At 39.1% G+C, this 26,394-nt stretch overlaps 1 protein-coding gene across 1 annotated transcript in view; it reads left to right on the forward strand.

The window, feature by feature from the left end:
• The window catches only part of USP32 (ubiquitin specific peptidase 32), a 192,641-nt gene that overhangs the window by 98,255 nt on the left and 67,992 nt on the right, over positions 1 to 26,394 (forward strand). Inside the window, exons 3-5 of the mRNA XM_061142699.1 lie at positions 620 to 725; positions 4,177 to 4,295; positions 8,536 to 8,695. Of these exons, the coding sequence (XP_060998682.1) occupies positions 620 to 725; positions 4,177 to 4,295; positions 8,536 to 8,695 (385 nt within the window). The remainder of the gene's footprint in view (positions 1 to 619; positions 726 to 4,176; positions 4,296 to 8,535; positions 8,696 to 26,394) is intronic.

Below are 26,394 nucleotides of genomic sequence, written 5' to 3' on the forward strand. Positions count from 1 at the left end.
TCACTTTCACTTTTTGCTTGCATGCATTGGAGAAGGAAATGGCAACCCACTCCAGTGTTCTTGCCTGGAGAATCCCAGGGACGGGGGAGCCTTGGTGGGCTGCCGTCTGTGGGGTCGCACAGAGTCGGACACGACTGAAGCGACTTAGCAGCGACAGCAGCAGCATGTTAATTAGGTGCTTTTGTATATTGTAGTATAGCTGCCATTGTATTTCTGAACATCTACTTACAGAATGTTGATTTTTCAAATCAAAATGATGTGTAGACATTTAACAGAGTTGAAGGAGTTTCTCTGGTCAGAATTCTTATCACATTATGGGACTGTTGAAGGGAAGGAACTTATCTTTTTGGACTTTGATGAGGACTCCCAAGAGAAAGAAAATTCAGCGTGTCAGCCAGTGGTGCATATACTTCAGGGTGTACACAGTATGTTCTTAACTGAGTGTGATAACAAGGTATGAAGGAGGAAGATGAGGGAGAAGTTTAACATCATTGCACCGAAGTTTACCAGGACCTTGTTTGGAGATGGAGATAAGATTTATTAAAGGTGATGATACCAGCCTCAAATTCCTCAACAACTGAAATGTCTAAGGTTGGCTTTACCATTTATTTTCTCCTAGGTGATTTACTGTTCTTTTGGTGGAACATCCAAAGGACTGCACTTCAATAACTTAATAGTTGGACTTGTCCTTCTTACAAGAGGCAGAGATGAAGAGAAAGCAAAGTGTAAGTACTTTTATTATCTCAGAATGTTAAAATACTACATTTATGTACAGAATAATCTACCTCAAAATTTTGATGACTGTCAAAGAATTTGAATTGATGTTTCTTCAAAGAAGATATACAAATAGCCAATAAGCACTTGACAAAATGTTAAACATAAGTAGTTATTTGGGAAATGTAAAGTAAAATTACAGTGAGATACCACTTAAGTGTAAGATAGATAATGCAGCCATTTTGGAAAGCTAACTGGCAGTTTCTCAAACTGTTAAACATTGAGTTTTCAATTTCATTCCTAGATATATAGCCAAGGAAACTGAAATCATATATTCATTTAAAAAAAGTTCATAACAGCACGTTCATAATGGTTACAAAATGAAAACAATCCTAATGTCCATCAACTGATGCATTTATCATAAACAAAGTGTAATATAACCAGCAGTAGAATATTGCTTGACAGTAGGAAGAAATAAGTACTGTGAAAGAGCAGAAAAAACTTCCTTTCTAGGTTCTTTGGCTGATTTAATAATTAAGTTGATGTAAGACAGATTAACAGGAGAAAACCACACACTTTTCACATGTACGTATTTGTTGTAGTCTTTCGTCATGGGTTTTCTTCCAAAGTGCAAGTGTCTTTTCCTTTTGTGACTGCAGTTACCGTCCACAGTGATTTTGAAGCCCAAGAAAATAAAGTCTGTCCCTGTTTCCACTGTTTCCCCATCTATTTACCATGAAGCTATGCAACCAGATGCCATGATCTTAGTTTTTTGAATGTCAAGTTTTAAAAATCAGCTTTTTCACTCTCCTGTGTCACTGTCATCAAGAGGCTCTTTAGTTCCTCTTCGCTTTCTGCCATTAGAGTGGTGTCATCTGCATATCTGAGGTGGTTGATATTTTTCCTGGCAATCCTTAGTTCCAGCTTGTGATTCATCCAACCTGGCATTTTGCATGATGTACTCTGCATATAAGTTAAATAAACAGGGTGACAACATACAGCCTTGACATACTCCTTTCCTAGTTTTGAACCAATCCATTGTTGCATGTCTGGTTCTAACTGTTGCTTCTTGACCTGCATACAGATTTCTCAGGAGACAGGTAAGGTGGTCTGGTAGTCCCATCTCTTTTAAGAATTTTCCACAGTTTGTTGTGATCCACAGTCAAGGGCTTTGGCATAGTCAATGAAGCAGAAGTAGGCATTTTTCTTGAATTCTCTTGCTTTTTCTGTGATCCAGTGGATGTTGGCAATTTGATCTCTGGTTCCTCTGTCTTTTCTAAATCCGACTTGTACATCAGGAAGTTCTCAGTTCATGTGTTGTTGAAGCCTGGCTTGAAGGATTTTTGAGCATTACCTTGCTGTCATGTGAAATGAGTGCAATTGTCCATGACAAACCTAGGCAGTGTATTAAAAAGCAGAGACATCACCTTGCCAACAGCAGTCCTTATAGTCAAAGCTCTGGTTTTTCCAGTAGTCATGTACAAATGTGATAGTTAGACCATAAAGAAGGCTGAGTGCCAAATAATTGATGCTTTCAAACTGTGGTGCTGAAGAAGACTCTTGAGAGTCCCTTAGACTGCAAGGAGATCAAACCAGTCAATCCTAAAGGAAATCAACCCTGATTGTTCATTGTAAAGACTGATGCTGAAGTTGCAGCTCCAATACTTTGTGCACCTGATGTAAAGAACCAGCTCATTGGAAAAGACCCTGAAGCTGGGGAAGATTGAGGGCAAGAGGAGAAGGGGGCGGCAGATGAGATGGTCAGATAACATCATTGACTCAATGGACCTAAGTTTGAGCAAACTCCAGGAGATAATAAAGGACAGGGAAGCCTGGCTTGCTACAGTCTACGGTGTCGCAAAGAGTTGGACATGACTTAATGACTCAACAACGAACAACAAATTTGTGTTGTTATTTAGTTGCTGAGATGTGATCCACATAGTCAAAGGCTTTACTGTAGTCGCTGAAGCAGAAGTACATATTTTTCTGGAATTCCCTTACTTTCTCCATGATCCAACAAATGTTGGCAATTTGATCTCTGGTTGCTCTGCCTTTTCTAAACCTAGCTTGTACATCTGGAAATTCTTGGTTCACGTACTGCTGAAGCCCAACTTGAAGGATTTGAGCATTACCCTGCTAGCATGTGATATGAGCACAATTGTATAGGAGAAGTCCAAAATTAAGATATTAGCAGAGTTTTGTTCCCTCTGAAATCTACAGGGAAGAATCCTTCCTTTTTCCTAACTTCAGGTGGTAGCCCTCAATGCTTGGTGTTCCTTGACTTGCCAGTTGCTTCCCTCCACTCTCTCACAATCTCATCAGATGGCTTTCTTTCTACTGTTTCTGTCTTCTATTCTTATAATTAGTCATATAGAATTAGGACCCAGCCTAAAAACCTCATCTTAATTTGATTTTATCTGCAGAGACCCTTTTTCAAATAAAGTCACATTCATGAGTACTGGGGTTAAGACTTCCAACGTTTTTTTTGGGGGGGGAGATATAATTTAATCCATAACAGATGGTCAGAGCCTTCCAGCAGAGATTCCCCTAATGGAATCAGCCATGGCATGTGGGTGGGCAGGCAAGGAATCCAGTGGGCCTTCAGAGGAGTGGAATGTCTCTTCTTTCTATCACCTTTGTTTCCAAATAAATTCAAATTCTCAGGTGCTTGGAGATAAGGATTTCAGCATATCTTTTGGGTGGATGCAGTTCAACCCTTAACAGCAGTATTTCCAACATAATAAGTACTTCTACCCAACTTTATTATTTCTTACCATTGTGTCATATTTGTCCCAGATCTTTTTTTCTTTTTTTTACAGAATTAAAGACCATGGCCAAGCCAAATAAATGGTATACTATACAGATTTTTCAGTTTGCTTTTTGTACTGAAGATTATTGATATTTACTCAGTTAGAACATTAATTCCTTTATTCTGATTGCTATATAGTATTTCATTGTGTGTGTGTCTCAGGTTATGTATTTTTTTGTTGGTAGACATTTATCTTTTTTTCCCCCCCTAAATTTTGCTATTACAAAGATTGCTTCAGTGTATGTTGTACTTCATGCAGATATGCATGAGAGTTTTTCACAAGTGGAGGTGGAGTTGCCTAGAATTTGAACTTCTAGCATAAATCTTCATCTTTACATTTTGGCAAGTTACTCTCCAAGGTGTTACAGTAATATATATTCATTAACAGTATATAAGAGTTCCAGTTTGTCCTAGTTTATTGCTAACACTTTGTATTGTCACACTTAAACATTTTTTGCAAATTTGGTATGTGAAAAGATACCACGTTGCTGTTGTAATTAACATTGGTTTTTTTTTTAAGGGATAAATTGTATATTTATAAAATGCTTAACACTAGTAGTCACCCAATAATTGTTACCTTTCTCTTTCCTCCCTACATCCACCAGGGTACCTTTAATCTATGATAAAATTAATTCGTTCTTTCTTTTTCCTAGACATTTTTAGTCTTTTTGCAAGTGAATCCGGGAGCTATGTTATACGGGAAGAAATGGAAAGAATGCTTCATGTGGTGGATGGTAAAGTCCCAGATACACTCAGGAAGTGTTTCTCAGAGGTACATGTAAAGATTTACATTGCATCCCTACCTGTGGACAGAGTATCAAATCTTAGTTGTAAAATGAATTTAGCTGTGATGAATAGACGTTTATGTGCAGCATATTCTTGACATTTTTGTATTTAATGGTTGAAGCTTTTTAATGATTTGTGTGCTAGGCTCAAAGGTCCATGACCCACACTACTGCTGTGTTTGTGAATCTGAAAATTCCCAGTTCTACTGTAAAGGCAACTATCTCTACTTATGGTGTAATGAAACATACTCCCCCACTCTCACACCAGCATGCACACACACTCTCACAGGTGATCCTGCAAACACCTGAGCATTGCTTCAATTGTGGTGCTCTTCATTGCTTTTCATCATGAGCACGTAGAAATAGCACTTATTGGCCTTGAGCTGTAGGTGACCTCTGTGATCCATCAATGCCTAGTTTATCATAAATGCATTTTATAATTTATTTTTTTAATTGGTTTGCATAGTGAAATATTTGGGTTTTAAAAATCAGTCATTTTCCTGTTTTCATAAATAATATATTTTCATTGTAAAAAAAACTTTAACAAAAAATGTGTATCTTTAACAGAGAAAATTTTTCTTTAATTTCTTTTCAGAGGTCTGCTCACATGGGAAAAGTCCCAAGAGGTGGCAAAATAAGGCTCTTTTACAAGTTTTTGATCCTTTCCTGCAGCACTCAGTGCTGTGTAATTTCTTGTGGTCATTTGAGTCTTTCACTGCTGTTGGTTTTATTCAGAGTTTTTATTCAGTTTAGTTTAGTCACCTTCCTAACTATATAAGCATTGATTATTAATACTCCAGCCATGTGCATATATCTGGTTCTAATATCTGTTTGGACTTTCTGGCTTTAGCTTTTCATCACTCCGGCTTTAAGTTTCCTCTGTCTTGATAGCACCTGGAGATTTCCCTTTCCTGCTTTTCAGCAGTTTTTGGTAGTAGTTATGCTGTTACGTTTTACTCAGCAATTCTACATGTTTGGTGCTAGAAGGATTGTCTTCCTGCATTTTTGGTTGTCTTATTGACTGGAAGTTGCTGTTATGGTATTTCAGTACCTTAAGACAAACTAGATCATGTTTTTTGTTTTTCCTGTCTAAAATTTGCTGGCCAAATTTTATTAGGAAAAAAAAGAGTTATCTAATCTTTACAAGCCTGATAAATTGGATTTTTCACAGAAATAGCAAGTGGTTTGCTTATTTTAGGGGAGAATATTTTTTCATTTTAATAAGGTTTATGCAGACATTCCTATTTTATAGACAGGGATTTAGTTTGGTTAGCCACCCAGTTCTCTTAAAATTTAGGCACAATAGCAGGTACATATACTAAGATAATAATTAGTGCTATACAGAAAAATTAAGTAGACTACAGGAGATAGGTGGTGATAGGGAGGTGATGACCGGGTATAGGTATTTTGTTATAGGATGGTTAGGAACAGCTTATAAGAGAAAGGGACATTAGAACAAAGAATTTTAAGGAAATGACTATGGTAGTAAATGGCTAGGGAAGTCTTATATGAAGAACAAGGTCTTTGGAAGAGAGGAGATCAAAGAAATGAGAGGCCAAGGCTTGGGGATACTCATGCATGTAGCTATTTACATCGTTAGGTACTTACGGTTGTTTAAAGGAAAAAAAAGACTGTGAATGAGCCAATTTTACCTAACTCAGCTATTTGATGTATTTTCCTGCATACTTTTTGAGTAAGGCATGTGATGCGAGCCACACTCGTGCTTTCTGCATTACCGTGTTTCCAGTAACTTGAGATGAAGGAAATCCACATAGGAGTTACACTGGTTTTTTTCTTACTGAATTTTTTTGGTTGTTGATTCTCATGGTGGGAATTCATACTTTACATTGCTCTTCAAAGATGTATCAATTTCAGAAGTTTGTTTGTTTGTTTTTAATTGCCTTTTGTAGTACTGGAAGTTTTTTCCTAGACTGCTATTGTGACAGTTTATAAAAGGAGATTTCCGTTTTGCTTCCTTATTTAGAGCCATGACTCAAGAACATAGAAAGTCATGTTTGACAGATAGGATTTTAGTAGTGCCAGTTATATGGAGTGATCCTAATGGGCAAGCAGATTTGAGAGGTCACTTTGTATTTCACTAAGTTGCCAGGCAGCATATATAGTGTGTAATTCAAGCACAGAGACTTTGGAGCCTAGACTGCTTGGGTTCAGTTCTCTCTCTGCCACTGTATAACCTTGAACATACAGCTTTCAGAGCTTCCGTTTTCCCATGTGTAAAATGGGGATAATAGTATCTCCTGTTATTGCTTGAGGGTTGCTTGAGGATTAAATGAGTATAAAAATACTTCGAATTGTGTTTAGGGCATTGTAAATACTCATTAAATATTAACTATATGTGAAGTTGTTAGAAGTACCTATTATAAATGGGCAGTTTTTTCCTTAGTGGTACATGAAGGTGCATCTTATAATAGCATCTTAGCTTCATAAAACCATTAAAACTACCATGTTCACTGAATATAAGATGCTTTTGATTAATAAAGAACAAAAAAAACTACCAGTTACAATTAAAGGGTATTATTGATTTTAAGACTTATCCCAATGTCAGAGATATTAACGTGTAAAAATGTGCATCAGCTTTTGGAATTTATGCTGTAAACCCTCTTTGTAGACCAAATGTGGGTAGAGAAAGAAAATGGGTCTGATCCTCTAAACATGCAGCAATGTCCTCGTGTCCCTGCAGCAAGTCTTGAGTGCCATATTCCTCCATTTAGAAAACTAAGACTTCCAGTGTTGTCTTATTTATTTATTTGGCTGCGCTGGGTATTCGTTGCTGTGTGTGGACTTTCTCTAATTGCAACCAGTGAGGGCTCTTCTTTGTTGTGATGCATCAGTTTCTCTGTTGTGGAACATAGATTCTAGGCGCACGGGCTTCAGTAGTTGCAGCACACAGACTCAGTGATTGTGGCCCATGGGCTTAGTTGCTCCTTGGCACATGGGATCTTAGTTCGATAACCAGGGATCCAACCTGTGTCCCCTGCATTGGCAGGTGTTTTCTTAACCGCTGGACCACCAGGGAAGTTCCTCCAATGTTGTCTTGATTGCTCGGATTGTACTGTTAAATATTCTGAAACCATGAAGCTAAGCATATTACTGTACTTAATAGGATGCTACTGCTGCTGCTGCTAAGTCGCTTCAGTCATGTCCGACTCTGTGCGACCCCATAGACGGCAGCCCACAGGCTCCCCGTCCCTGGGATTCTCCAGGCAAGAACACTGGAGTGGGTTGCCATTTCCTTCTCCAATGCATGAAAGTGAAAAGTGAAAGTGAAGTCGCTCAGTCGTGTCCGACTCTTAGCGACCCCATGGACTGCCACCTACCAGGCTCCTCCGTCCATGGGATGTTCCAGGCAAGAGTACTGGAGTGGGGTGCATGCTACTAACAATATAGAAATTATTTCTACCATAACTCTTTTAGGTTATAAGTTATTTGTATCACTTAATAGCTCCATCAGGATTATAGCTACTAGGTTCTTGAGTGTCGTTCTTCATTATATTTCTATGTGGGTTGCTTCTGCCTTTTTCTCATAGAGATATCTGTTCCTTACTCTTGTCTTCCAGTCAAAGAGATTGAGTTGCACAGCCATATGATGTTTTTTCTCAGCCTGGACACCTTTTTTCTCCACAGATTTAGCAAGACAAGTACTTGGAAAGAAAGCAAAGAAATAGAAACCTCTTTGCTTCTTTTTTGTATTCTAGTTGACTTGTGAATGTATGTTTTCAGTGATGACTTTTGGAAGGGGACTCCTGGATAGTTTTTAATTCACCAATGAAATTTAAAAGATTATTTGTATTCCATGCACATTGATTAAAACGTGCTAATTCTAACCAATGGAAGCATTGAAGAAGCAGGATAAAGCAAATGAAATTGCTTTTATTAAGTATTGAAAGAAATGCAGTTTACTGATTGCAAGATGTACCTTAGGAAATAAAATGTGACTTAGTAGAAATTCTCTGCTTTAATGAATTGATAAAATAATTTGCAGTTAGCATATAGGTTTTATGCAAATAAAAGTTCTGAAATAGTTATATTTGAAAACAGTTTCTTTTTCCAAATACATACATAACTTACAATGGTATGTAGATTATTCTTTTATAGATAGTAGAAGGGAGTAAACGTCAATTAAATGCAAATTTAAAATTGTGTAGGTTCCAAGTAAGAGGTACCTTAAAGTTTAACTAAGCCTGTGTTTTCTTGTTTTAATTTTAGGGTGAAAAGGTAAACTATGAAAAGTTTAGAAATTGGCTTCTTCTAAACAAAGATGCTTTTACCTTCTCTCGTTGGCTACTGTCTGGAGGTGTATATGTGACCCTCACTGATGATAGTGATACTCCCACTTTCTACCAAACTCTGGCTGGAGTCACACATTGTAAGTAGTGGCATTTTATTGTGCTCTGTTCACTTTTTAATACAATTGCCTGGTAATATGAGAATATGCCTATTATCAGTGTGGCTTTTTTTTTCTTCCAAAGTGTAATAACATGGAATGCTGGAGGCTTGAGTACATAACTGAAAAAGATAAACTTTTTTTTGTTTACTCACTGAATACTTTTGTACTCCAAGTGTTTGAGTTTTTTCCCCCCACACCAAGCAGTTCTCCAGTGCTCTGTGGACACCAGGTGGGTGTCCTACCCTTTAGTGCAGTTCTGACACTGCCTGCCTGGGGTTAGCACAGACCCACCCCACAGGTTAGGTCTCAGTCCCAAAAGACTGCCCCTCTGCCCTCCCCACTTCAGATGCCAAGTCCAGACTGTGATCTGTGCTTCTGACTGACCACCTATAAATGAGACTTCCCATGACCCTTTCCTTGGGTTTGGTAATTTACTAGAACTTCAGGAGACATTTACCTGTACTGATTTAATATATAATAAAAGCTGCATTAAAGGATACAGATGAATAGCTGGGTGAACAGATACATAGGGCGGAATCTGGAAGGGTCCCAAATACGGGCGCTTCTGTCCACATGGAGCTGTGTTGCTCCCCTCTTGGCATGTCGATGTGTCTAGATGCTCTCCAGACTCTGTGCTTTGGGATTTTGTGCAGGCTTTGTTACATAAGCATTATCAGTTATTAACTGTGTTTCTAAATCTTTTCTTCTTCCCAGAAAATGGGGGGGAAATGGGGTTGAAAGTTCCAAGTTTAGAGTGTATGGCTTGGTCTTTCTAGTGACCAGCCCCTTTCCAGGAACCTACCGAGAGTTAACTTCAGGCATCAGAAAAAGGTTCCCGTCACCCAGAAAATTCTGAGGGATTTAGGAGCTCTGCATCAGACATTCCTGTCACTCAGGAAATTAAAGAAATTTCCTCAAAGAAAATATTAGCAAGAACTGGGATCAATATCACTTATTTCACAGCAGCCCTCTACTAACTGTTCTTAACCAAGCTGTATTAGTTCCCTAGGGCTGCTGTAGCAAATTGACACAATCCAAAAACAGAAATCTACTCTCTCACAGTTCTGGAAGTTGAAATCAAAGTGTTAATAGAGCCATGTTCCCTCTGAAGATCCCAGGGAAGCTTCTTTCCTTGCCTCTCCCAGCTTCTTGTGAACCCAGGCTTTGCTTCACTTGTGGCAGCATAATTCTAGTTTCTGCCTCTGTTTTCATACAGCCTTCTGTGTGTGTGTGTGTGTGTGTGTGTCCTCTCCCCTTCTTTCAAAGACACCATTCATTGGATTTAGGGCCCGGTCTAAATTTAGGATGATTTTAACTCTAGAGCCCTAATTCATTACATCTGCAAAGACCCTATTTCCAACTGAGGTCACGTTCTGTGATTCCAGGTGATAATGAACTTCTGAGGGATGCTCTTTAGTCCACCACAGCACAGGCCTAAGTGTTAACTTCTACTGTTCTTTTCTGTGGTTACAGAAATGGATGTACTCTGGGCTTTTGCTTATGCTACTTCTTAACACTAGAAGGAATGCCTTTCCCTTTTTTCCTTCCTGTAAACCCTAGTCATCTTTGAAGATTAAGTCACATGCTGCTTGCTTTCCATGAAATGTTTTCTTGCCTTCCTGTGAGAAATCATCTCTCCTTCCTCTTAACTCTCATAACACTTTCTTTTGTACTCTTCTTGGATGAACTTACCACTTTCATCTTTGTATTTTAATTATTTATAACATTTTATTTATTTGTACATGTCATTTCTCTTAAATCATAGAAAGTCTGTATTATTCTTTTATTCACTCTCAGTGTCAAGCCTTAAATAAGTATTTGTTGACCTAGTAGAGGACCTTGGTTATCAAGCACTGTTTGTATTTATTTTTTCTTGTAATTTATGAGTTGGCTACTAGTTATCCACCAGCTGCTTTCCCTCTCATTTTTATTCCATTGTTACCAAAAATTCTGACACGTAAATTCTGGCATGAATAGGCAATTAATTTGATGCTCCTACTTTTTCAGCACTACCGTCTTTATTTTGAGAGGAAAGCCTTTTTTAAAAAATCATTCTGTATAAAAAATTAGGAAATCTTTTTATACTTTAAGCTCTATCATTGTCAGTCATATGGATGTTCTGCTGAACTCTTGCTTTCATTTGTAACTGTATGGTAAATTATTTTTCTATTATTGGCTAAGAGTGTGATTACTTTCCTTGAATGACTCACATTATAGAAAAAATTGTCCTGATACTTAATGAAATGGTAAACAAGACTTTAAAAAAAATTATTTATTTTTGGTTGCTCCGAGTCTTTGTTGCCGTGCTCAGGCTTTCTCTAGTTGCGGATGTGGGCTCTAGGGCGCTCAGGCTCCAGGAGTTGTAGTGCACGGTCTCAGTTGCTCAGCATGTGGAATCTTCCCAAACCAGGGATGGAACCCGTGTCCCCTGGATTGGCAGGCGAATTCTTATCCCCTCTACCACTAGTGAAGTCCCATAAACAAAACTTGATTCAAGACTTTTGCAGTAGCATATTGTAGTAGTGGAGAGAGATTGGTCTTACCTCCAAATGTTACAGGAAAGCAACTTATAGCCAAGGAACATGGTGAGGTGATCAGTGGAAGGAAAATTGCTAAGAGAAATCATCAAGGGTGGGGCAATTCTTACCAAAAGCTGGCCAAAGACTTATTTGTTAAATATATGATATACCTTGATCAGGTATCAAGGGTGGGGGATGATGCAGCAGGGTTCTTTGCTAAGATTCAGCTGGGCAGGCCAAAGACAGAAGAAGGGGTCAACTTCTGGGCCTAGTAGAAAAGAGGGCTCAAAGGAGTGGGACTAAATTTTAGTCAAGGAGAGAGTCTCTGTCAGTTGCTTCAAGTTGAATTAGTCTGACACACTTTGCAAATGCAAATACTGCTTATTGCTTGTTTTTCAAAGCACCGTGTCAAAGATTACAGGCTTGTGTAAATTTAATCAGTCAAAATTATATGGCTCCCATTATATGGCTCCATTTTAATTTGAAAATGACCTTTTAATTTTTTTATCAGTTGGGAAGATTTTTGGATTTTTAATGGCATCTAAAAGTACGTGACCTTTGCCTTGTTAAAAAATATATTATCTTGAATTTATGCATTGTTTCATCTGAAATAATGACCTGATTTCTAAACTGAGTGACTTTCTCCTAGGCTTATTGTGCCTACTAATATCTCTGCAGCATTTTAGCACTATTGACAGTTTTCTTGAAATTCTCTTCTCCCTTGATTTTGAAACATTGTAGCTTTAAGTTATTTCTCATGGATCAGCCTTTAGCTCTATTCTATTCTTAACTGGCATGCATACTTTTGCTTCATTACAGCCATTTCTTTTGCTTCATGTCTTTGCAGGTGATACCTAGTGAAGTTTACTGATCTTGAGGTATCAAACTGTATATTCATTTTAATAAATGCCTCCTGGATGTGTATTCTAACATCTTAATTTCATATCTAACACCTTTCCTTACTTCAGTCCATTTATAGGTCAAAAAAAGCAAACATCCTGTTCCTCCTATGATTTTTTTTTCTCTCTTTTTTTAAACTGAAGTATAGTTTTTGCTTTTTTTGCCAAATTGTGTCCAGCTCTTTTTGCAACCCCATGGACTATAGCCTGCCTGACCCCTCTGTCCATGGAATTCTTCAGGCAGGAATACTGGAGTGGGGAGCCATTCCCTTCTCCAGGGGATCTTCCCGACCCAGGGACTGAGCCTGGGTTTCCTTCATGGAAGGCAGATTCCTTACTGTCTGAGCCACCAGGGAAGCCCTTAAATCTTTATAACTAGGCTCAAACACATTTTTATTAATCAAAATAGAAAACATTGCAGTCAACTCATTTTTACCAACGAGAAATAAGCTTGTTTATTCCTCTAGTATAAAAATCCTTGCTTCAGGATTTGACGAACTCTTGGAAAGCATTTTCTGGATCCTGCTGGTTGTGAAAGCATTTTCACTGCAAAAGAAGTTGTTGAGATACTTGAAGAAGTAGTAGTGAGTTGGCTGAACATCGGATGAATGTGGCAGATGAGGCAAAACGTAGTAGCCCAGTTGATTCAACTTCTGAATTACTGGTTGTGTGATGGTCAGTCAGGTGTTATGGAGAAGAATCAGACTCTTTCTGTTGACCAATGCTGGCTGCAGGCACTGCAGTTTTAGGTGCATCTCATCGATCTGCTGAGTATAGTTCTCAGGTATAATGGTTTCACCAGGATTCAGAATGCTGTGGTGAAGCAGACTGATTTCAGACATGCACAGCAGTAAATGGCAGTTTAACAGTAAGCAGCGGTGAGCAATAGCTGAAAGCAAGGTCTTAGTTTCCCAGACTGGAAGTCCTAACAACTGGACCACAGGGGCCAGCAGTGAAGGCTAAAGTCCCTTCCTAGTCCTTGCCTAACTAGTTAAAAACGAATTCAGGCAAGGAGGCAGAAGGTAAAGAGTAAAGTAAGAAGTTTTTGTCTTCCTTCAGGCCAGTCATCTTGCTTTGTTCCCCTCCCCTCCGCTAATTTGTATCAGGACTCTCCTCTGGGGTGTACATGCACCCCTTTAGCCAAGATGAATCTTGAAGCAGACTTCTGGGAGGAGCAGGTCTCACTATGGCCTGGAATTATCCTCTGACTTTTGACCCCAAGAAGCCTTTGTGGAAATGTATGGTGTCTCCCTTATCCTAAAAAGGGGGAAGCGGAGATCCTTCAATCCTTTACTCAGAAAGGGTTTTGCCTCTCTGTCCTTGCCATAATTATTTCCTCGCCATAATTATATTTCCTCAAGATGTTCACAAAAGAAAAAGACTGGCTGTTTACCTTGCTTCTGTTGTTACTACCATTTCAGAGGGCGATTGTAAATTCCTCAACTGGATCCCACATAGCTCTTGTCTCAGGAAATGCAGACAGGAGGCTGGCTGATTGTAAATGTCCAACTTGGAACCCATCTGTCTCCTATCTTAAGGTGGGCAGCAGACCACCAAACAGTGACCATGATCTTTTTTTGATGCAAGTTTGGCTTTGGAAAGTGCTTTGGAGCTTCTTCTCAGTCCAGCCACTGAGCTGGTCATTGCCAGTTTTTGTAGAAAATCCACTGTTCGTCACCCATCACAATCCAATTGAGAAATGGTTCATTTTTGTTGAGTGGCATAAGACAACTTCAGAATGACGATATTTTTGATTTGCTGTCAGTTAATGAGGCACTCACTCATCAAGCTTTTTCACTTTTCCAGTTTGCTTCAAATGCCAAATAACTATAGAGTGGTCGATACTGAGTTCTTCAGCATCTTCTTGGGTAGTTGTAAGAGGATCAGGTGTGATGCTTGCTCTCATGCAATGCAGGAGACCCGGGTTTGATCCCTGGGTCGGGAAGATCCCCTGGAGAAGGAAATGTCAACTCACTCCAATGTTCTTGCCTGGAGAATTCCACAGACAGAGGAGCCTGGTGGGCTCCAGTCCATGGAGTCACAAAGAGTCGGACACGACTGAGCGACTAATACACACACTCAATTGGTTGTTGTCAACTTCCAACGGCCGGCCACTATGCTCCTCATCTTCAAGGCTCTCGTCTCATTTGCAAAACTTCTTAAACCACCACTGCACTGTATGGTTGTTAGCAGTTCCTGGGCCAAATGGATTGTTGACATTGCGAGTTGTTTCTACTGCTTTAGGACCCATTTTGAACTGGAATAACAAAATTGCTTGAATTTGCTTTTTGTCTAACATATCCCTGCTGCTGCTAAGTCACTTCAGTTGTGTCCGACTCTGTGCGACCCCATGGATTGCAGCCTACCAGGCTCCTCCATCCATGGGATTTTCCAGGCAAGAGTACTGGAGTGGGGTGCCATTGCCTTCTCTGAACATATCCCTAGTCTAAAATAAATACGAAATACACATCAAGTAGGAAGTCATTAGCAAAAAATATAAAGTGAGAAATGTGTGTTAAAATGCTGTGTAACATAACCACGTTTATTTAAGGGTGTATTCCAGTATCAAATGGCAAATTTCAGCAATGCAAAAACTGGAATTACATTTGCACCAACCTAATAATTCTAGTAATCCAATTTGAAGTTACCTTTGACTTTTCTTATCAAGCTTCATATTGAATCCTATCAATCTTAACCATATTTCTTGCATCTTTCTTTGCTACTGTCATCTTTATAATAGTTTTTCTTACTTATCTGACCTGACAGTGGTTTGATAATAGGAGTAATGAAAGACACATTTCTGTTTTTGTTTATTTAGTTTGCATAAAAGCAAAAACAAATCATTCTTACTTCCCTGCTTTGAAACCTTTGAGAAATCATATTCTGTAGAACAAAGTTTTAAACTTAATATGACTCTAAAGTCTCTTAGTTTATTATTCTTAATTTTCAATACCCATTTCTCCTCACTATGTTCTCAGCTTCAACTGAAGAGCACTGGTCAGTATTCCATGACTGTACCATCAACTTTCATGACTACTCTATCCACCATCACTCCTAATATTCCTTCATATAAGAATACATTCCATCTTTCAGTTGTTGACAGGTAAAATACTTTTTCATCAATCCTAACTCAAATGCCATAACCCGTTTGTCATGCTTTCTCCATTTTTCTGCAGTTGTAATTAATCACTTTTTCTCTTTACATTCCTCCACACTTTATTTTTGAATTAAAGTATTTAAGATGCTTTTTGCCTTAATGTAAAGTCAGTTGAAAATGGCTTTATTTCTCAGCAGAAGTTACAAGTCTCTTGAGGACAAGGCTTGTATTCTATTCATCTTTGGCTTTTTCTTAGTTCAGTGAACCACAGTGCATGTTGCTGGACTGAACTGTGTTGGAAAATTTTCAACAACCAAAAGTCTGCATTCTGAGTATTGATTTAAACATTTGAATTCCCCAGGAGAGAGCAGAAGGAATATGTTGTTTTAGGATTGTGGGACTAAACCCATAGGAGGGAGAAGGACCAAGATAAATCATCATGTTTGAATAAAGTTTAACAACTTCATAGTATGTAAGTGTTCATATAAAGACCTACCATATTTTTAGGGTGAAAATTAATTGTATATGTCAATTTAAAGAACTGTTTAAGATTGCAAAATAGTTGTTCATAGATCTTCTCTTTAAAACTTTTGGTTAGAAAAATTATGTGAGCTACGGAAAATTGGTTAGCAGTAACTTGAGGCGCACGGAGATCAGTCTACTTTAAATACTATAGGGAAAAAGAAGATATATGTATACATACAACTGATTTACTTTGCTGTACAGTAGAAACTAACAACATTGTAAAGCAACTATACTCCAATAAATATTAATTTTAAAAATATATAAAATTTTGTCAAAGAAAACAAACACTACACTGAATAAGCTGTCTGAACTAATTATTTTATCTCCTTCTATAATGTACCTGTTGGTTTCCTTGGTGGCTATAGAAGTTGGTTTCCTTGGTGGCTATAGAAGTAAGTTGGCAGTATTTGGTAAAAACCTGAAGAAACAACTTATACTTTTAATTTTCTCGCTTATTTATATTTTTAATTGTTGACCTCTTAGCTGAATTTTATTGTATCCTTATTTTTTGTAAGAAGGATATACCAAAATAATCAACTATTCAACCACTATTTTGTAGTTAATGGCCTTTATCTTGAGCATTAGAATTATTTGAAGAGAGTGTTAAAAGTGCAGGTTACTGGTTCTGTCTTCAAAGATTTTTTATCTGTGGGCTGTAGGGCTCTGTACTTTTAACTCTGGGTAATTCTGATATGGATGGACCATGAACTGCATTTTGAGATATAATTTATTATTGCTCAGTCACTCAGTTGTGTTCAACTATTTGCAACCCCATGGACTTCAGCCTCTCAGAGTTTGCTCAAACTCATGTCTATTGAGTCAGTGATGCCATCCAACCATCTTGTCCTCTATCGTCCCCTTCTCCTGCCTTCAATCTCTCCCAGCATCAGAGTCTTTTCTAGTGAATCGGTTCTTTGCCTCAGGTGACCAAAGTATTGGAGCTTCAGCTTCAGTATCAGTTCTTCCAATGAATATTCAGGGTTGATTTCCTTTAGGATGGACTGGTTTGACCTCCTTGCTGTTCAAGGGACTCTCAAGAGTCTTCTCCAGCACCACAATTCAAAAGCATCAGTTCTTTGGCGTGCTCAGCCTTCTTTATGGTCCAACTCTCACATTAATACATGACTACTGGAAAAACCGTAGCTTTGACTATACAGACCTTTGTTGGCAAAGTAGTGTCTCTGCTTTTTAATACGCTGTCTAGGTTTGTCATTGCTTTTCTTCCAAGGCGCAGTGAAAGTGAAAGTTGCTCAGTTGTGTCTGACTCTTTGTGACCCCATGCACAGTCCATGGAATTCTCTAGGCCAGAATACTTTAGTGGGTAGCCTTTCCCCTCTCCAGGGGATCTTACCAACCCAGGGATTGAACCCAGGTCTTCCACATTGCGGGTAAATTCTTTCCGAGCTGAGCCACAAGGGAAACCCAAGAATCTTGGAGAGGGTAGCCTATCCCTTCCGCCAGTGGATCTTCCCAACACAGGAATTGAACCGGGGTTTTCTGCACCGCAGGTGGATTCTTTACCAACTAAGCTTTCAGGGAAGCCAGAAAACTGGAGTGAGTAGCCATTCCCTTCTCCAGGGGATCTTCCCAACCCAGGGATCCAACCCAGGTCTCCTGCATTGCAGGCAGATTCTTTACCAGCTGAGCCACCAGGGAAGCCCTCCAAAGAGCAAGTGTCTTAATTTCAGGGCTGCAGTCACCATCTGCAATGATTTTGGAAGCTAAAAAAAGTCATCACTGTTTCCTTTGTTTCTCCATCTATTTGCTATGACGTGCTGGGACCAGATGCCATGATTTTAGTTTTTGAATGTTGAGTTTTAAGCCAGCTTTTTCTCTCTCCCCTTTCACTTTCATCAAGAGGCTCTTTAGTTCTTCATTTTCTGCCATAAGGGTGGTGTCATCTGTATTTGTGAGGTTATTGATATTTCTCCTGGCAGTCTTGATTCCAACTTGTGATTCATCCAGCCAGGCTTTATGCATGCTGTACTCTGCATATAAGTTAAATAAACAGGGTAATAATATACATACTCCTTTCTCAATTTGGAACCAGTCTACTGTTCCATGTTCAGTCCTAACTGTTGTTTCTTGACCTGCATACAGGTTTCACAGGAGGCAAGTGGTATGGTACTTCCATCCCTTTCAGAAATTTTTCACAATTTGTTGTGGTCCACACAGTCAAAAGTTTAGCGTAGTCAATGAAGCAGAAGTAGATGTTTTTCTGGAATTTCCTTGCTTTCTCTATGATCCAGTGGATGTTGGCAGTTTGATCTCTGGTTCCTCTGCCTTTTCTAAATTCAGCTTGTACATCTGACAGTTCTCGGTTGATGTACTGTTGAAGCCTAGCTTGAAGGATATTGAGCATTACTTGCTAGCATGTGATTTAAGTGCCATTGTGTGGTAGTTTGAACATTCTTTGGCATTGCCCTTCTTTGAGATTGGCATGAAAAGTGACCTTTTACAGTCCTGTGGCCACTGCCGAGTTTTCCAAATTTGCTGGCATATTGAGTGTAGCACTTTAACAGCATCATCTTTTAAGATTTGCAACAGCTCAGCTGGAATTCCATCACTTCCACTAGCTTTGTTCGTAGTGATACTTCCTAAGGGCCACTTGACTTCATACTCTATGATGTCTGGCTCTAGGTGAGTGATCATATACCATCATGGTTATTTGGGTCATTAAGATCTTATTTGTATAGTTATTCTTCTGTGTATTCTTGCCACCTCATCTTAACATCTACTGCTTCTGTTAGGTCCATACAGTTTCTGCCCTTTATTGTGCCTGTCTTTGCATGAAATACTCCCTTGGTATCTCTGATTTTCTTGGAGAGATCTCTAGTCTTTCTCATTCCATTGTTTTCCTCTATCTCTTTGCAGAGTTCAGTGAGCCACTTACTTAGTCTGCAGACCTCTTAACTTCTTACTTTGTCTATGGAAAACAGGGATAATGATACAACTTACGTCATAGATTTGTGGTAAGGAGGGCAGGGAAGGAAGAGTATTTTCCTCTACTCATCCTGGGTTCCTTGGGTGGGGCCCTTTAAATTAGACTAACAAAAGACAGAAAACAAGAGAAAAACATAAGCTTACTTATTACTTACTTAGTTACTTACGCACTGGAACATTTAGTGATGAATAACTCAAAAGGGGTGGTTAGAGCTTGAGCTTACATAGCATCTTAGCAAAGAACGATAATTTTGTGGAGAAGTGACACAACAAAGGAAAAGAACTTTGAGCTGCTAGGGGTGGCACATTGTGGGAAAACAAATACATGGAAAAACTATTGCTTGATGTATGTGTGTTAGTCACTCAGACGTGTTCAACTCTTTGCAACCCCATGGTCTGTCCATGGAATTCTCTAGGCAAGAATACTGGAGTGGTTTGCCATTCCCTTTTCCAGAAGATCTTCCCAACTCAGGGATCGAACCTAGGTTTCCTGCATTCCTGGGAATCCTGCAGATTCTTTACTGTCTGCGCTACTAGAGAAGCCTTTGGTTGATTTGGCTGGTTAATAAGATTTGTTATGTAGATTCTTTCTTCTGATGCCATCTCCAGGTTGATAAGAATCTAGATTTTTCTCTGGTGATTAACATCTATCCTTCCTGGTAGAAGAGTTATTATTGTTGTTCAGTTGCTCAGTCTTTACAACCCTGTGGACTGGACACTCCAGGCTTACCTGTCCTTGACCGTCTCCTGGAGCTTGCTCAAACTCAGGTCCATTGAGTCAGTGATGCCACCCAGACATCTCGTCCTCTGTCGTCCCCTTCTCCTCCTGCCTTGAATCTTTCCCAACATCAGGGTCTTTTCTGATGAGTCGGTTCTTTGCATCAGGTGGCCAAACTATTGGAGCTTCAGCACCAGTCCTTCCAATGAATATTCAGGGTTGATTTCCTTTAGGATGGACTGGTTTGATCTCCTTGCAGTCCAGGAACTCTCAAGAGTCTTCTTCAGCACCACAGTTCAAAAAGATTGGTTATTCAGTGCTCAACCTTCTTTATGGTCCAACTGTCACATCCATACATGACTACTGGAAAAACCATAGCTTTCACTGTATGGATCTTTGTTGGCAAAGTAATATCTCTGCTTTTAATACACTTTCTAGGTTTGTCATAGCCTTTCTTCCAGCAGGCAGGTGTCTTTTAATTTCATGGCTGCTGTGATTTTGGAGGCCAAGAAAGTAAAGTCTGTCACTGTTTCCATTGTTTCCCCATCTGTTTGCCATGAAATAATGGGACCGGATGCCATGGTCTTAGTTTTTTCAATGTTGAGTTTTAAGCCAGCTTTTTTACTCTCCTTTTCACAAACTTCATCAAGAGGATCTTTAGTTCCTCTTCACTTTTTGCCATAAAGGTGGTGTCCTCTGCATATCTGAGGTTATTGATACTTTTCCCAACAATCTTGAATTCAACTTCTGCTTCATCCAGCTCAGGATTTCGCATGATGTATGTACTCTGCATATAAGTTAAATAAGCAGGGTGACAATATACAGTACTCCTTTCCCAGTTTGGAACCAGTCCATTTTTCCATATCTGGTTCTAACAGTTGCTTTTTGACCTGCATACATGCTTCTCAGGAGACAAGTGAGATGGTCTGGTATTCCCATCTCTTTAAGAATTTGCCACAGTTTGTTGTGATGCACACAGTCAAAGGCTTTTGCATAAGTCATTGAAGCAGAAGTAGTTGTTTTTCTGGAATTCTCTTGCTTTTTTTTTATGATCCAACGGATTTTGGCAATTTGATCTCTGATTCCTCTGCTTATTCTAAATCCCGCTTGAACATCTGGAAATACTTGGTTCATGTACTGTTGAAGCCTAGCATGGAGAATTTTGAGCATTACTTTGCTAGTGTGTGAAATGAGTACAATTGTGCGGTAGCTTGAACATTGTTTGACACTGTCTTTCTTTAGGATTGGAATGAAAACTGACCTTTTCCAGTACTGTGGTCACTGCTGGATTTTCCAAATTTGCTGTTATATTGAGCGCACCACTTTAACAGCATCATCTCTTAGGATTTGAAATAGCTCAGCTGGAATTCCATCATTCCACTAGCTTTGTTCGTGGTAATGCTTCCTAAGGCCCACTTGACTTGGCCCTCCAGAATGTGTAGGTGAGTGATCACACTATCATGGTTATCTGAGTCATTAAGATCTTTTTTGTATAGTTCTTCTGTGTACTCTTGCTACCTCTTCTTATTACCTTCTGCTAGGCCATACTGTTCCTGTCCTTTATTGTACCCATCTTTGCATTATATATTCTTGAAGTTTTCTTGAAGAGATCTCTAGTCTTTCCCGTTCTATTGTTTTCCTCTATTTCTTTGCATTGGTCCCCGAGGAAGGCTTTTTTATCTCTCCTTGCTATTCTCTGGAACTCTGCATTTAGATGGGTATGTCTTTCTTTTTCTCCTTTGCCTTTAGCTTCTCTTTTTTTTCTCAGCTATTTGTGAGGCCTCCTCAGACAACCATTTTGCCTTTTTTGCATTTCTGTTTCTTGGGGATGGTTCTGATCACTGCCCCCTGTACAGTGTTACGAACCTTTGGTCATAGTTCCTCAGGCACTCTGTCAGATCTGATCTCTTGAATCTATTTGTCACTTCTAGTGTATAATCGTAAGGCATTTGATTTAGGTCATACTGTTATGGCCTAGTAGTTTTTCCCTACTTTCTTCAATTTAAGTTGAATTTTGCAATAAGGAATTCATGATCTGAGCCACAGTCAGCTCCCAGTCTAGTTTTTGCTAACTATATAGAGCCTCTCCATCTTTGACTGCAAAGAATATAAAAGTCTGGTTTTGGTATTGACCATCTGGCGATATCCATGTGTGGAATCGTCTCTTTGTGTTATTGGAAAAGGGTGTTTGCTACGACCAGTGTGTTCTCTTGGCAAAACTCTGTTAGCCTTTGCCCTGCTTCATTTTGTACTCCAAGGCCAAACTTGCACTCCAGGTATCTCTTGACTTCCTACTTTTGCATTCCAGTCCCCTGTGATGAAAAGGACATCTTTTTTTGGTGATAGTTCTAGAAGGTCTTATAGGTCGTCCTAGAACCGTTCAACTTCAGCTTCCGCATTAGTGGTTGGGGCATAAACTTGAATTCCTGTGATACAGAGTGGTTTGGCTTGGAAATGAGCAGAGATCATTCCGTCATTTTTGAGATTGCACCCAAGTAGTGTATTTCAGACTCCTGCCGACTGTGATGGCTACTCCATTTCTTCTAAGGGATTCTTGCGCACAGTAGTAGATATAATGGTCATCTGAAGTAAATTCACCCATTCTTGTCCGTTTTAGTTCACTGATTCCTAAAATGTCAGTGTTCATTCTTACCATCTCCTATTTGACCACTTACAGTTTACCTTGATTCATGAACCTAACATTCCAGGTTCCTATGCAGTATTTATTGTTCTTTATAGCATCAGATTTTACTTTCACCACTAGACATCCAACTGGACGTTGTTTCCATTTTGGCTCAGCCTCTTCATGCTGTCTGGAATTACTTCTCCACTCTTCTCCAGTAGCATCTTGGTCACCTACTGACCTGGATAGTTCATCTCTCAGTGAGGCCAAACTATGGTAGGGGTAATGACGACCTCCTTCAGAAGGACTTACGCCAGCATGCTGCAGCTCTCAGGACTGTTGTAGTCAGTGCCTCTGACCTTGAGGCCGGCTACTGTTGACACACATCTCGGCCGGAGATTCCAGGACTCTCACTTGCGAGTCTGACTCTGTCTCTTGTGGGCTCACTGCTCCTTTCTCCTGGGTCCTGGTGTGCACACTTTTGTTTGTGCCCTCCTAGGGTGTTTCCCCCGTCCTGTGGAAGTTCTGTAATCAAATCCCACTGTCCTTCAAAGTCAGGTTCCCTGGGGGTTCTCAGTCCTTTTGCTGGATCCCCAGGTTGGGAAATCTGTTGTGGGCACCAGAACTTTTCCAAGAGTGCGAGAACTTCTTTGTTATAATTGTTCTCTAGTTTGTCGTCTGCTCAGCGGCTCTATAGTGAAGCTAATGGTGACCTCCTCCAAGAGGACTTATGCCATACACCGCGCCTCCCAGGTCTGCTGCAGCCAGAGGCCCTGTCCTCGAAGCAGAACACTGCTGACCTGTGCCTCCACAGGAGACCCTCAAACACTCAAAGGCAGATCTGGCTCAGTCTCCTGTGGAGGTCACTGCTCCTTTCCCTGGGTGCAGGTAGAGGGGTCGGGAAGCCATCTTTTAAAATTAGGCCAGTAGGGGGAACTAGAGGGCTATTCTTATATCTGCTGCTTCTCATTTGCCTTGAACTCAAAATAATCCTTATGCTGAAGCAGCATTTCTGGTAGCATATGGTGCTACGTGAGATACCACTTTTTTAAAAGGACTCAGCATTGTGCCTGGTATAGAATAGGTGCTTTACAATGAATATTCATCCTCTTTTTTTTTTTGGAGGTGCCGCAAGGCATGTGAGATCTTAGTTCCCTGACCAGAGATTGAACCTGTGCCCCCTGCATTGGAAGCACAAAGTCCTAACAAGTGGACCACCAAGGGATTCCTCTTGTGTTAGTGAACGCTTGGCTAGGAAATGTCAGTGAGCATCATCCCACTTTCTCAGAGAGTCATTGTTTTGGGGACACGCAATTTTCTAACAGGACTGCAGATCACTACAAAAATTAACTCATCCGTGTCAATAGGAAGAAAATGTTTTCCTTACCAATTTGCTTTCCTTTACTTTACAATTTATGAAAATAAAGGTGTAACAGACAGCTCAGTTGCTCCTGGCTTCAGCAAATAGCTGCTTTCTTAGTGAACTTTCCTATGAAAGCATTATCATAAAATCAGAATTACTGCTAAATTTCTTATAGAAATTCTGACATGGGCAGGTTTATATTCTGATGACTGTGATTTATTGTACTAGTTATAAATTCTAAGTTTCTGGCAAAGCAGTTCACTGTGGACCACTTGGCAGGGTTTTCCACTCAAAAATATTTGGTACATTAAACTTTTCAAATAATATATTAGGAATGTGGAAAATTGGGATAAGAATAGAGAATGTTATTAACTTATCATTTATAAGTAGACATTTATTTTAAAGCATCAGTGACTCCATTAAAATTTGTGTAATAAGCCAAGGTATCTAGGAAACAAAAAGGAGTTATAAGTTTTCACTTGTAAATAACATTTATGTTAGAGTACAATTGCATTTAGTTACTTTTTCACATACTATTCTAAAGTAAAACTTGAAGTCCAGTAAGTTGAACATACTGCCATTTTTAATCAAATTTTTTCTCTTTTATATATATCACAGATGAAACTGAGGCACTGTTTATATTATTATACACTGAATACTGTATATTCAGTACAGAGTTTAGAATAATTAACTGATTTGATTTATACAAGACTTTAGATTTTTTCATGGCCAGTAATTTTTAGAACTTAAGATTCCAAACTATTGTTACTTTACCTTTTATTTAAATTTAAGAAATTGAATTAGAACTTTTTGGATTTTTGGCCATGCCACCCACAGTGCAGGATTTTAGTTCCCCAACCAGGGACTCAGTGAAAGCACTGAACCCTAACTATTGGACTGCCCAGGGAATTTAATGAATTAGAACTTCAGTCAAAAGGTCAAGTTGTTAAACAGATTTTTATCAAGTTTTTATACAGATTTTTGTGATGTTTTTATTTTGTAATTTGCTACTTAAATACCTAAGATTAGATTTCCTAAAAAGATCTTTTTTGTCAAATGTTAATATATATATATACAGTGTTTTATTGACAAGTTAATTTTTACACATTTTGATTATATTCCAAATTGGAGAACATGTATAGATAACATAAACATTTTCTATACAGTTTAAATATTTGAAAGAGTTTGTACAGATTTTGTTGTTGTTGTCGTCATTATTATTGATATCTGAAAGAAGATTCTACTTTCTAAGACTTAACTAATCATTTGGTTTTTTTCTTGTAGTACGCTTTCCTCACCCATTTTATTCATGATTATTTAGCATCACATAGTGTTGAACTTTGGAGACACAGACTATAAACTCAAAATGTAATTTGTTTTAATCAGCTTTTTACAGATTTAGTATATTGAATCCCCTATTGTACATGCATGTCAAAGTGAAGTCGCTCAGTCGTGTCTGACTCTTTGCGACCCCGTGGACTGTAGCCAACCAGGCTCCTCCGTCCATGGGATTCTCCAGGCAAGAATACTGGAGTGGGTTGCCATTTCCTCCTCCAGGGGATCTTCCCGACCCAGGGATCGAACCCAGGTCTCCCGCATTCTGGGCAGACGCTTTAACCTCTGAGCCACCAGGGAAACCCATTGTACATGCATAGTCCTATCTAAACACAGTTTGGAAACTCTGCTTAAGTTTGAAGGCTTATCCTTCAGATGCTAACCTTCGGAATGTCTACATTATAACTAAACTGTCTACTAATTCTAGGTTGAATTGCCATCTTTAACATTCCTTTTTTTTTTGGCAGGGCGTGAGGAGGTGTCACTCACTGAAAAGTGAAGTTCTTTCTTGTTTTTTGTCTTTCATCGTGGGTCCATAGCATAAATCCTGCTTATAGGTTCTCCTTTTCCTTTTTTTTGAATTGTAGCAGAATACAACGGTTATTCTTTGTTTTTGCTTATCTGTCCTATTATTAGCTTGGTGCAAATTTAACTGCGGTTTCAGACCATGAATTTTAACAATAACTAGGTTCAAACACATCTTTATTAATCAAAATAAGAACCATTACAGTCAACACATTTTTGCCAACAAGAACTAAGTTTGTTTATTCCTGTAGTGTAAACATCTGTGCTTTGGGATTCTAGGAACTCTTAGAAAGTGTTTTCTGCCTCCTCCTGGTTGTGGAAGCATTTTACCTGCAAAAAGCTGTTGAGATGCTTGAAGAAGTGATAGTTGGCAAGAGGTCACGTGAATATGGCAGATGAGGCAAACTTCATAGCCCAGTTCATTCAACTTTTGAAGCATTGATTGTATGATGTGCTGTCGGTCCTTGTCGTGGAGAATTGGGCCCGTTCTGTTGTACCAGCTGTAGTCATTGCAGTTTTCTCATCAGTTTGCAGAGCATACTTCTCAGATGTAATGTTTCGCCAGAATTCAGAAAGCTGTAGTGGGTCAGACAGGCAGCAGACCACCAAACAGTGACCATGACCTTTTGTTTCATTCAAGTTTGGCTTTGGGAAGTGCTTTGGAGCTTCTCAGTCCAGCCAGTGAGGTGGTCGTCGCTGGTTGTCTTATGAAATCCACTTTTTGTTGCACGTCACAATCTGATCAAGAAATGGTTTATTTTGTTGGGTAAAATAGAAGAAGACAACACTTCAAAATGATGAGTTTTCAAATTTGCTGTCAGTTTATGCAGCACATGTTTATTGAGCTTTTTCATCTTTCCAATTTGCTTCAAATGCCAAATGACTATGGAGTGGTCAATGTTGAGTTCTTCAGCAACTTCTCATGTAGTTGTAAGAGGATCAAGTTTGATGATTGTTCTCAAATGGTTGTTGTCAACTTCTGATGGCTGGCCACTACACTCCTCATCTTCAAGGCTCTTGTCTCCTTTGCAAAACTTCTTGAACCACCACTGCACTGTACGTTCGTTAGCAGGTCCTGGACCAAATGCATTGTTGATGTTGCAAGTTATCTCTGCTGCTCTATGACCTATT

The sequence above is a fragment of the Dama dama genome, chromosome 5, assembly GCF_033118175.1.
Source record: "Dama dama isolate Ldn47 chromosome 5, ASM3311817v1, whole genome shotgun sequence".
NCBI lineage: Eukaryota > Metazoa > Chordata > Mammalia > Artiodactyla > Cervidae > Dama > Dama dama.